We start from the raw sequence: 12,131 nt of genomic DNA, 5'->3' as shown, positions 1-12,131 counted from the left end.
GCAGTTATTCAGTCATTTTCAATCATGTCCAACTCTTTATGACCCCATTTGGGGCTTTCTTGGGGTTTTTTTGAAGTAGTTTTCTACACCAGGTCTAAAATGGTGAAAGAAATGAAGAGACTTATTTATGATTAATTCATAGAATCTAGTACTAGAAGCTCATCTACTCCAATCCTTCATTTTCCAAACAAGAACAGAGATCTAGAAAAAAGACAAGTGACTAACCCAAGTTCTCAGACCATAACTTGGACCTAGATCATTTAATTCTATAACCAAGACTATTTGCACTATAATCCAATGCCTCTATCTTATCTAACTACAAGTTTTCAAAAACTAAGGTATTCAAAATAGCTATAACCTTCCATTTGCAGAGTATTTTCCAAATCCTAAAGAGATATATAAATACTAGCTATTATTATGGTTATTATTCAGTTATAACTTAGAATCTTTTCCAGTAACGTGTGTTTTTTAATTAAAAAATTAATTAGGAAGAAATCAGATAATGCCATTATAGGCATCATTAACCTAGGTCATCCCTGAACTTGGTATAAAGAGGCGACAGGCTATATCCCCCCCCCCAATTCTTTATTTCATTTTAGTTAATACCAAAATTAAGAATAGCTTGGTTGATTGAAACACTGAAGCATTTTTCTTTCTCTTTGATCTTTGTTTCTTTCTCTTTTCTTTGATCCTTTGGGCAGGGATATATTCAGAAATGAAAGCAATGTAAAAACAAAAGATGTCAATTAAAATGACAATATAGAGAGCTGAACTAAAGACAAGAAGATTTTAATTCAAGTCCACCATAGTATGGTGGAAAGCTCTAGAGTTGAAGTCAAAGGGCTAGGATTTAGAAATAGCTGTCACTTCCTGTGGAAACTTGGGACAAGAAACTTAATGTCCATAGGATTACCTTCCTCATTTATAAAATTAGGAGGTTGGACTAAACTGAAATATCAAACATGCATCCAGCAACACTCTCAACTGGACTCAAACCAAATTAAAATATAATTGGAAAATATTTAACAAAATAAGTGAAAATACAATGGAACATAAAGTTAACATGTGACTTTCTAAGTGAATATGCAGCCCACAGGGAATCTTGTGTACAGTTTAGTTACCATACTTCTATTTGAATGTAACACTGCTGGAATAGATGACTTCTAAGGTCCTTTCTACTTTAAACCTAAGATCTCATAAATTGCTTTTCCCTATAAGTGCAAATTCTAACAGTAATGGGTTCTAGATGAAATGTAAGCAGAACCATCTGAGAAAAAAGAAAGACCAGGTGTGCAGTCCAGACAACTGGCACTAAATTCTTCTTGAACTTCCTTAAGGCTCTGCTGTCTTTAGAGGTATGAAACAAAATCCATTGTTTCTAATATTAAATATAGTATAAGTTTTAAAGGCTAGCATAATTACTATGCACTTGGAAATAAACAATCTAAAAATGAATATTCCATTTTCATTGTATTGCCTATTCAGACAAAATTTATAAAGCACAGAAAATAAACATTTTCAAAAGTTGCAATTCCAACAGGAAAAATTTATATCAGAAATTCTGCCTCATAAATTTTTTTTGCAAGACAATGGGGTTAAGTGGCTTGCCCAAAGCCACACAGATAGGTAATTATTAAGTGTCTGAGGCGGGATTTGAACTCAGTTACTCCTGACCCCAGGGCCAGTATTCTATCCACTGCACCACCTAGCTGTCCCCTGCCTTGTTAATTTTAAAGGTAACCTCTAATCCAATTTTTAAAGTTACATTCTTTAATTAAAAAACACCTTAAATTTTCTTCCAAATTGTAGAATTAAAGAAAAACGTGATTCCTCAAATGTAAAGAGATATCATCAGAGCCAGTAAAACCTCACTTCAATATTTAAGGACACACCCAATAAAAAGCCCCCAAATATCCAATAAAGATACTTACTGAAGATATCTTTGCTACCTACAACATACTAGATGAGGATTCTCAAAGCAGGTCCAGACACCCCGAAGATCCCTGAGACCCTTTCATGGGACCTCAGAGGTCAAAACTATTTCAGAAAAATACAAAGATATTTCCATTTCTAATACAATAAATATATAAACCACAGGAACAATAGTTCTTATAAAGCATATGAACAAAAGACTTCTTTAGGAAGTCTTCAATAATGTTTAACTTCTGAGATCAAAAAGTTCAAGGATCTCTGCATACAGATTCTTCCAAAAATCATTTTGGTGAACTGTCATTGAATAATTTGTTATAATTCATTGAATTTTAAATAAATCAGAAGTATCAGCATCTTTTATCCTACATTCTCCATGAAAACGCTCATATGGCTGGAATGATAGTCCATAAGTAAACATTAAACTTTCCATTAGGAATGATACCAGAACAAAGATAGAGTGAATTATTGAAATAATCAATATGGGATTCTTTCCTTTCCCCAAAATACATCATGATAGAATTGTTCACAGAGACCCCAATAGCTGAAAACCTAATCATAAGAGAAATGCAAAAAAGGGGGAAAGAAAACCTAAGAAGTTGATAATTAGCTACCATTTAAATTGAGTTGCCATCATGAAGAGACTATCATTTTTTTTTTTGCAAGGCAAATGGGGTTAAGTGGCTTGCCCAAGGCCACACAGCTAGGTAATTATTAAGTGTCTGAGACCGGATTTGAACCCAGGTACTCCTGACTCCAGGGCTGGTGCTTTATCCACTATGCCACCTAGCTGCCCCTGAGACTATAATTTTTTATCATAAGTTAAAGTTTCTAGAAGACTGGTCTCAAAGTCAGGAAGACAATCGCTTTGAGACCTTGGGAAAGTCAAATACCTATATGTGTCCTGCATGTAGTCACTCATATGAGAAATCTTTCTGACAAATCACTTAACCTCTAGGCAACTTTCTGTGTTTCTTTAAGGTGCAAAGAAGATACCAACCTGCATAGAGTGAGCTTAGTTATCTGGGAATTCTCTGTAACAAAGAAGTATTAGGTCCATTCTCTACCCTTTAATGTTCATACAGAGTTTTCATAACCAACCTATGGGTAAAATAGTGCAAACTTTATCATCATTATTTAGGTGAAGAAACTAAAGCTCTGAAAGGTGAAGTGACTAGTGATACACCTTAGCTTAGAGTCCTATGTGAGATTGGAGCTCAGGTCTTCTTACTTCTGACTAGTGTTCATTCCATTATATCACTCAGTGTTTTGTTTTCTATTTAAGAGAAAGAATCAAGGGGCAACTAGGTGGAGCTGTGGAGAGCCTTGGAGACAGGAGGACTCAAGTTCAAATGTGACCTCAGACACTTGTCACTTGCTGGCTGTGTGACCCTGGACAAGTCACATAACCCCAATTGCTGGGGGGGGGGATCTAAAGTTGTTTAGAAATGGTTTAAAAAAGTATAATTGTGTGTGTGTGTGTGTGTGTGTGTGTGTGTGTGTGTGAGAGAGAGAGAGAGAGAGAGAGAGAGAGAGAGAGAGAGAGAGTTTACTGGAAAAATTTTTACTGATAGGAATGTATGATCAAAAAAGTTTTGAAGACCTCTGGTAGTACAGACTTGGTCTAGAGAAATGGTATCAAACAAATAAAAACAGATATATAAAGGATATATATTATCTTAGAAAAACACAAATTAATATCTCTATTGTATTTTTTATTTATTTCGTTAAACATTTCCCAGTTACAATTTTATCTAATTCCTGCTGTACTCAGGAATTTTGGCAATCTTAAGTTTGTTTATGTACATATATTGACCTGTAGATTATGAATACATACAGTTCCATAATAAAATATTATATATAGCATAAAATACAAATATATATCTTACATATATGACATAAAAATATAAAGTGAAAAATAGGAAACATTTAATAAACTATTTTAAAATGTTAAAAAAAAGTCACAATATCTTTTTGAAGAGTCCCTTGAATAAAACTGGAAAATATATGTCTATCTAGGCATTAGTTTTAAATCTTTAAACCAAGTTTTTGTGCCTTAACTTGATCTCTCCAGGTCATATTCTCATGTCAACACTTACTAGCAGAAATCTAGACTAAATTACCAAGGCACCTAACATAGTATCAACTTCTTTGTATTTGTTTTGTCTGTATTGTTCATTTCTTCTTTTATTTGAGTTCTTTATTTTTATTCATTGCACTTGATAAGACAGTTCTAGCTAAAGTTCAAAGCAAGAAAGGATAATTAGTTACTTCAGAAATGGCACAATAATATTCTGAAAGCTAAAATTATGAGTGATCTTCACTTTGTTTAGAGCTGGGAGCACATAAAAAAGTTTTCTGGCATGAAATTCAGTTTTCTTGTGGAAATGTTGACATACTTTTATTACCAAGAATATTTTTGAAGGCAGAAGCTCATTCTTAAAAAATAACTGAAATAAGAGTATAAGCAAAGCAAGACTTATTTTGTTAATTTATTTTTCACTAAGAATATTTATCAGAGTTAGTTTTTTCCAGATCAATGTGTATATATAATCTTGGATTACCCACCACTAGATTGTAAACTCTTCAGATAAGTATCACTTTCCCTGTTTCCTCCATGATATCTCCCATAGCAACTAACATTTCACTTTACACTTAGTATGTGTACAAGAGCTATTATTGGCTATCTGACTTGTGATCAAAGACATAAACTGCTAAGGTCCAAGGTAATAATAACATCTTAAATTTTCACTAGTAGCTACCATTTTCAAAATGTGTATCAATTACCAATGTTCTTCCAAGTGTACATTCCCAAAAATTCTTGAATCCTCATTTGGAAAAGATCACTTATTACCTGAAATAGTTAGGTGGCACAGTGGATAGACTACCAGGTCTGGAATATGGGAAAATTGTTCAAATATGACCTCAGACACTTACTATGTTATCCTGAGTAAGTCACTTAATTGTGTTTGCCTCGGTTTCCTCATCTGTAAAATTAACTGGAGAAAGAAATGATAAATCATTCCAGTACCTTTGCCAAGAAAGTCTGAAATGGGGTCACAAAGAGTCAGAAATGATTGAAAAATGACTCAACAACAAAAATCTGAGAAAAAATTCTAGATTTTGTAATTAATTGTTTTACTTTAAACTTATGGAGTAATTATTCAATTAGCTAATGCATTATAGCAGAAAGAGCATTGCATTTGGCATCAAAAGATGGATACAGGGGGTGGCTAGGTGGCACAGTAGATAGAGCACAGGCCCTGGAGTCAGGAGTTCAAATCCGGTCTCAGACGTTTAATAATGACTTAGCTGTGTGGCCTTGGGTGAGTCACTTAACCCCATTGCCTTGCAAAAAAACTAAAAAAAAAGATGGATACAAATTCTAGCTCTATCACTTAATGAGTTGTTTTTTCTTACAAAACACTTAACCTCTGTGACTCAATTTCTTTACTGTAAAATAGAAATAATAATGATATTCTAGCTATCTCAAGATTGTTATAAGGAAATTATTTCTAAATTGTTATATTCTTGTTAATTGATATTATTATTATTTGATTAATTTTGTGTCCTCATTTTTAAGAATATGAAATTAGATCCAAAGAAAATGGAGCACCTACTGGAAAGAAGGAGTCTATTCAAACTACAAATCAAACTTTTTCTACAATAGAAAATTTAAAACCAAACACCAGGTAAGATAATTTTATTGATATTGATGTTTGTTGACAGGTAACATTGTCAAGTAACAATGTGTGCTACAACAAATGAACTCTAGGAGAAAGCTTGGAGATATTAGGAAAAAAGTTCTGGACTCAGAGATAGAATTAACCTGTGTTTGAATTCTGCCTCCATAATTTCCTAATTATATGACTCTGGCAGATCACTTAATAACCATAGTACCAGCCTGGAAGAATTGTTGTGGGGATCAAGTTAACATCATATGCTTCATTATTAAGGGGGGAGAAAGGTCATTATATACAATGACAAACAAGACTTCCTTTCTAATTGAAATTTATTATTTTTCTATGTATGGTATTAAAACATTTTCAAAGCTATGATGTATGTAAGTATATTTAAGATTGTGGTACAACTAAAATTTTTTTTCAAAAAAGGACCCCTTTACACCAATAAGAACCAATTTTTCCAATTCCACTAGTATTTGCAAAGCTATTTCTTTTGGATCATTTGGGTTTCTCTCCTCTGATCCTTCACCTGTTTCTTCAAGTTATTTATTTTATTTTATTGATCACTTTTGATTTTATTTCACAGTTGTCTTCCATTAAGTGACTTTCACTTTGAGCCTTCCCTTGCAACAATAAAAAAATGAAACAGAACTAAAAGACTTAGAGACCTTGTCTGACATCATATATAAGTTCATCACACATAATTCTCTACCTTTTTAAAGAGAAGAGTGTCTTGTATTTCATCATATGTTCTCTTAGATCTGAATAAATCATTACAATTAAGAGTTCAGAGACCTCTTCATATTGTTTTATTTATATTAGTGTTGTCACTGTGTATATGTTCCTTTTTTCAGTTGTTTCTATCATGATTAATTCTTCATAACCTATTTTGGGGCTTCTTGACAAAGATATAGAAGTGTTTTATTCTTTCTTTCTAAAGCTCATTTTGTAGATGAGGAAACTGAAGCAAACAGGGTTAAGTTACTTGCTTAGGTCACACAGGAAGTATCTAAGGCCAGATTTGAACTTAGAAAATTGAGTCTTCCTCACAGCAGGCCCTGCACTTTATCCACGGTGTCCCTACCAGCCCGACATTTTCCCTTTCTGTTTAATTCATTTTGTATTAGTACACAAAAATCTCCCCTTGTTTTTCTGAAGTCTTATCTATTATTCCTTAATATTCAAAAGTATTCTATTGCTTTCATTTAACAAAATTTGTTCAGCTATTACCCAGGCTATGGGCACCATTCTTACTGATTGATATCTTTTTCAAATAAAAGAGATCCAAACAAACTTAACCAAGCAGAATTTGTTTGTGAACTATAGTTCACAGATAAAAGGTGATGGGCTTTAGGTCTAACAATAGTAACCATTAGGGGTGGCTAGGTGGTGCAGAGGATAGAGCACTGGCCCTGGAGTCAGGAATACCTGAGTTCAAATCCTGTCTGAGACACTTAATAATTACCAAGATGTGTGTCCTTGGGGCAAGCCACTTAATCCCTCTTAACCATTACCTTACAAAAAAAACTTAAAAATACCAATAGTAACCTTTACAAATATTCTATTTTTCCAAGAAAAAATAATCTATGGTGGGAACAAGGTGTTTCCATGGCCTTCTATGCTAAAAATCCTCAATTCTAGATTAAAAAAAGGATACATTGGTTTCCTAGAAGTAACCTTTTCTTGAAAATACATCTTATTGACATTTTAAACTATCACAGGGAAAAAGTACTGATATTAATTTTTCTTAATGGTCATGAGTAAAGCCAAAATACACACATCATTCAATAAAAGTTTATTTGATGAACTTAATCCTGTTTCCTTGGCAAGAGCCACAGCAATTGAGAGCAGGAGAGAGCCTGTTCTATACTATAATGTATTTTTAGATAGTTGTATAAAGGACAATATTATTTTATTTTAAATTTTAATAGGCAGATTTGGGCTTATGGAGGTTGAATGAGTTTTCTCTCCATTTCCTGCTTTTTATTAAGCTTAAATAAAGAAAGAGTGATACAATTCAGTATATTAATTGTCTGACATCCAACTCAGAAAATATTCAGTGTGTTTCTTTTTTGAACAAGGAAAATGAAAACTCTGATCCAAACAGATATGATATTATTAATATATCATATTAATATATATTAATATAATATATATTAACCCTTTATTTGATTCAACTAATTGATAATATTAGACTCCATATTGATGATGAGAAATATTCATTCATATATGCAAGTACCCATAACAAATAAAAACCTTACACATCCTTTAGCAAGGATTTTACTTGGAATAAGGAATTTGGTGAAATGTAGTTATAAGAAGATTTCTCCTGGACCTGAACCCCATTTCACTAAGAAACTAAAGACTAATCAAGCTCAGAAAAGTTGCTTCCAGATATCTGATGGGAATGCTTTGGATACTATGTTGATTCTTCTAAAATTTTCATGGTGAAAGGGACATGATTCTTCTCTCCTTGCCTTAGTCCACAATGAAGAGAATTCTGTTTATCTTTAATTTAAACAAACCTACCCATACTCCAATCTGACTCCAATTTCCCATTTTCCCTTGGTCTAATGGAAATTCAAGAAATGACTCCAGACCAGGATTAAGGATAACACTATCTGGATCCTTCTTTGGGGAAAATTATATTTAATCAATATAAGAGATACCCAGGTTCAGAAATATTTCTGCCAGATGATAAATTTAGGCAAAAACATTGTTTCCCTTTACTTCATGAAAAAAAGATTCAGATACCTGATATTTCTTAAATGTTATTTTTTATATTTAAAGTTGTGAAATCTTGAGTATAATTCCATCCAAACAAATGATCAAATAAAAGTAGAATTATATTGGTAGTTCTTAAGTTATAAATAGATTATGGTCAGAAAATTCTTTTGAAAATTCAGGTGTTTGAAACCTATATAGAAAAACATTATAAATGGTGGTGATATCTCCAGAACTTTCTCCAAAACTTTATTTTGACCTGTCACCTTAACTATAATTTATAACAACATTTCAATGAGCAAATTCAGCATTAATTCTAATTCAGAAAACTGGAAAAAATATTTTTCTTGGTCAGTGAAATAATTCAGTCAACAAGTATTTATTAGTTAATGACTTTGCATCAATTCCTAGAAATGAAAATACAAAGAAGGAAACTATTCCTACTCCTTTCAAGGGACTATCATTCCAATGATGGAGATAAGATCCAGATAGATATAGATAGATAGATAGATAGATAGATAGATAGATAGATAGATAGATAGATAGATAGTACAAAAAATAAAACCACAGTGGTCTTAAAATTGTTGTACAACTTGAATCTTAATAATTTTAGGTGGGCATTGTGAGAAAAAACACTGTAAATAGCATATAAAATCTGAAATTTTAGAGTTTCAAAAGCTTACATTCTTCTGGCATGGTCTTTGAGAACCCAAATTACCAACACAGGAAATAAGTGGTGCAATGGATAGAATGCCAGCTCTGGAGTCAGGAACACTCTTCTCCCTGAGTTCAAATCTGGCCTTAAACACTTAGTAGCTGTGTGACCTGAGCACATCATTCAACCCTATTTGTTTTAGTTTCTATACCTGGAAAATGAGCTGGAGAAGGAAATAGCAAACTATTCCAGTATTTTTTGTCAAGAAAATCCCTACAAAGAGTCAGACACAACTCAACAACAACAGCAAAGGAACATATATTCACTAATGTGGATGAAAACAATACTAAGAGGCCTTGAATTATTAATTATGATGACTTGTATACATCCCAGAGAATAGATGATGAAATGCATGAAATTTTCTCTTTAGAGGCACTCCTTCTCCAGTTCCTATCTCAACACAGCCAACCTAGGGGTATCTAGAAGGAGATCTATCAAGAGGGAGGCAGAGATATTCTTTCACACTCCAACAATCAGCAGTGGAGCTGAGGAGTGATTTCTTACTATGAAAGTTCCAGCAACTGTGGGGGATGGGGGAAGGAGGGGATGAAGGAGGGGCCTTTCATGCCAGTGGCATAATAGGGGTTACAGGATTCTGAGGTCACATAAATCTTCATTTACAATTGGGGAAACTGAGGCCCAGAGAACAAAATGTTTTGCCCATTAAATCAAACTAATTATTAAATACAAGAGAGAACTCTCTATCTGGAACTCCCTATTCAGAACTCCCTGGTGAGAAAACTCCCTTGAATTTGATATCATATTTCCTGGCTCCTATTCCAGTAAATGATGTTGTATCTGAAGGTTTAGTATTGGGGAAATAAAATATCATAGAGTACCTTTGTGTGACTAGGCAGCTGCTAAATCAACCTCCCAGACATTAGTATTTTCATGAATGTATGCATGAAATCCTCAGGATGAGCATTTGCTCTCTTGTTGTAGCTCACAATCTTCTCACCCATGTCATTTTAATTTATGATAGAAATAGGGACTGGATCTATGACATCACTGGCATAGTGTGAGTTTTTAAAAATTCAAGAGTCATGGTTCCTGGGTAATTAGCAATTTTATTAACAATATTAGTATATTACCAATTAAAAGGGGGGTCAATGGAACTCTCAAGTGTCAGAAACCCCTCATGGAATCCATTCAAGACTTATATGCCCTTGAAAGACTATGTGCTCCTGAGAATGACAATCAACTATGATTCATTAAAAAGTAATGAGAGAGAATGAATATTACAATGAGAGGTGGTCCTATTTCAAAATGAGCCTTAGGGTTTGTGACATTGAGCAACTTGGTCAAAGAGATTTCTCAATTTCTTTGTCACCCATGTGACAAAAGGGAGAGTTCACATTTATCCAGACCTGTCTGAGTAAACACAATGAGCAGGAAGCCACCTATTGGCCTAAACTTAGAATTTTTTACAGTATTTGATTAGGTCTTAGCCTGAGTAAGTTTATTTTTTTTTAAGAAAGATTTTTTTATTTTTACAATTTTTCCCCTAATCTTGCTTCCCTCTCCCCGCCCCCCCACAGAAGGCAGTCTGTTAGTCTTTACATTGTTTCCATGGTATACATTGATCTAAGTTGAATGTGATGAGAGAGAAATCATATACTTAAGGAAAAAAAATTAAGTATAAGAGATGGAAAAATTACATTACAAAATAAGATAATGTTTTTTTCCCTCATACCTCTCAGACAGGCCATTATGACCAGAAAGGACAGTGATCAATGTTGGAAGGGATATAGGAAATCTGGGCCACTAATACATTGTTGGTGGAGCTGTGAACTCATCCAACCTTTCTGGAGAGCAATTTGGAATTATGCCCAAAGGGCAAAAAACTGTGCATATTCTTTGATTCAGCAATACCACTACTGGGTATATACCCTGAAGACATTATGAAAAAGGGTAAAAACATCACTTGTACAAAAATATTCATAGTAGACCATGGTATATGTATGTCATGGAACATTACTGCCTTATTAGAAACCAGGTGGGATGGGAATTCAGGGAAGCCTGGAAGGAGTTGCATGAACTGATGCTGAGCAAGATGAGCAGAACCAGAAAAATGTACACCCTAAAAGCAACATGGGGGCAATGATCAGCCGTGATGGACTTGCTCATTCCTTCAGTGCAACAATCAGGCACAATTCTGGAATATTTGCGATGAAGAATACCATCTGTATCCAGAGAAAGAATGGTGGAGTTTGAACAAAGAACAAAGACTATTATCTTTAATTTAAAAAGAAATTGGGTAAGATTTTGCCCAAGATTTCTGACACTATTTGATTTCTAGATGAGGAAGTACAAAGGGGGGAAAACCTTGATCCCAATCCAGTAACTAATTATTAAATACAAGAGAGAACTCTCTATCCGGAACTCCTTATTCAGAACTCCCTGGTGAGAAAACTCCCTTTCCCATTCTCAAAAGAGAAATCAGAGAAGAATGGGGTCCAAATTTTCCTCCAAACAGTAGCTGCCTAAATGCCTCTGAGATTGAGTTTCATTACCTGTAGTAATGTGTAGTAATAACAATCCTAGGACTGACTTCACAAATTTGTTGTAAAGATCAAGTGAGATAATATACATTAATAACATTTTTCATTTAATTTAATTTTTTTAGTTTTTTGCAAGGCAAATGGGGTTAAGTGGTTTGGCCAAGGCCACACAGCTAGTTAATTAGTAAGTGTCTGAGGCTGGATTTGAACTCAGGTACTCCTGACTCCAGGGCTGGTGCTCTATTCACTGCCCCACTTAGCTGCTCCCATTAATAACATTTTTGCAAACCTTCACCTGCTATGTAAATATATATCATTATTATTATCCAAGTCTGTACATGTCATTTATTAGGAAGTCTTTATTTACATTGAGCTGAAATCTGCTATTAACTATCTTCCACCACTGGTCCTAGTTTGATCCTCTAGGAATATGTGCAAAACATTTCTATATGAGGGTCAGCTAGGCGGTAAAGCAGATTGAGTGTTGGGCTGAAGTCAGGAAGACTCTTCTTCCTAAGTTCAAATCTGACCTCTGATACTTATTAGCTATGTGACCTTTGGAAAGTCATTTAATCTTGT

At 33.9% G+C, this 12,131-nt stretch overlaps 1 protein-coding gene across 11 annotated transcripts in view; it reads left to right on the top strand.

The window, feature by feature from the left end:
* Positions 1-12,131, top strand: part of ABI3BP (ABI family member 3 binding protein) — a 278,236-nt gene that overhangs the window by 245,879 nt on the left and 20,226 nt on the right. For all 11 annotated transcript variants that reach the window (XM_074214347.1, XM_074214345.1, XM_074214338.1 and 8 more), the window contains one exon: positions 5,513-5,621. In XM_074214347.1, the coding sequence (XP_074070448.1) occupies positions 5,513-5,621 (109 nt within the window). The remainder of the gene's footprint in view (positions 1-5,512; positions 5,622-12,131) is intronic.

Source organism: Macrotis lagotis, chromosome 1, assembly GCF_037893015.1.
Source record: "Macrotis lagotis isolate mMagLag1 chromosome 1, bilby.v1.9.chrom.fasta, whole genome shotgun sequence".
NCBI classification, from domain to species: Eukaryota; Metazoa; Chordata; class Mammalia; order Peramelemorphia; family Peramelidae; genus Macrotis; species Macrotis lagotis.
The sequence above is the reverse complement of the archived record's forward strand: the minus strand, read 5'-3'. Positions and strand labels throughout refer to the sequence as shown.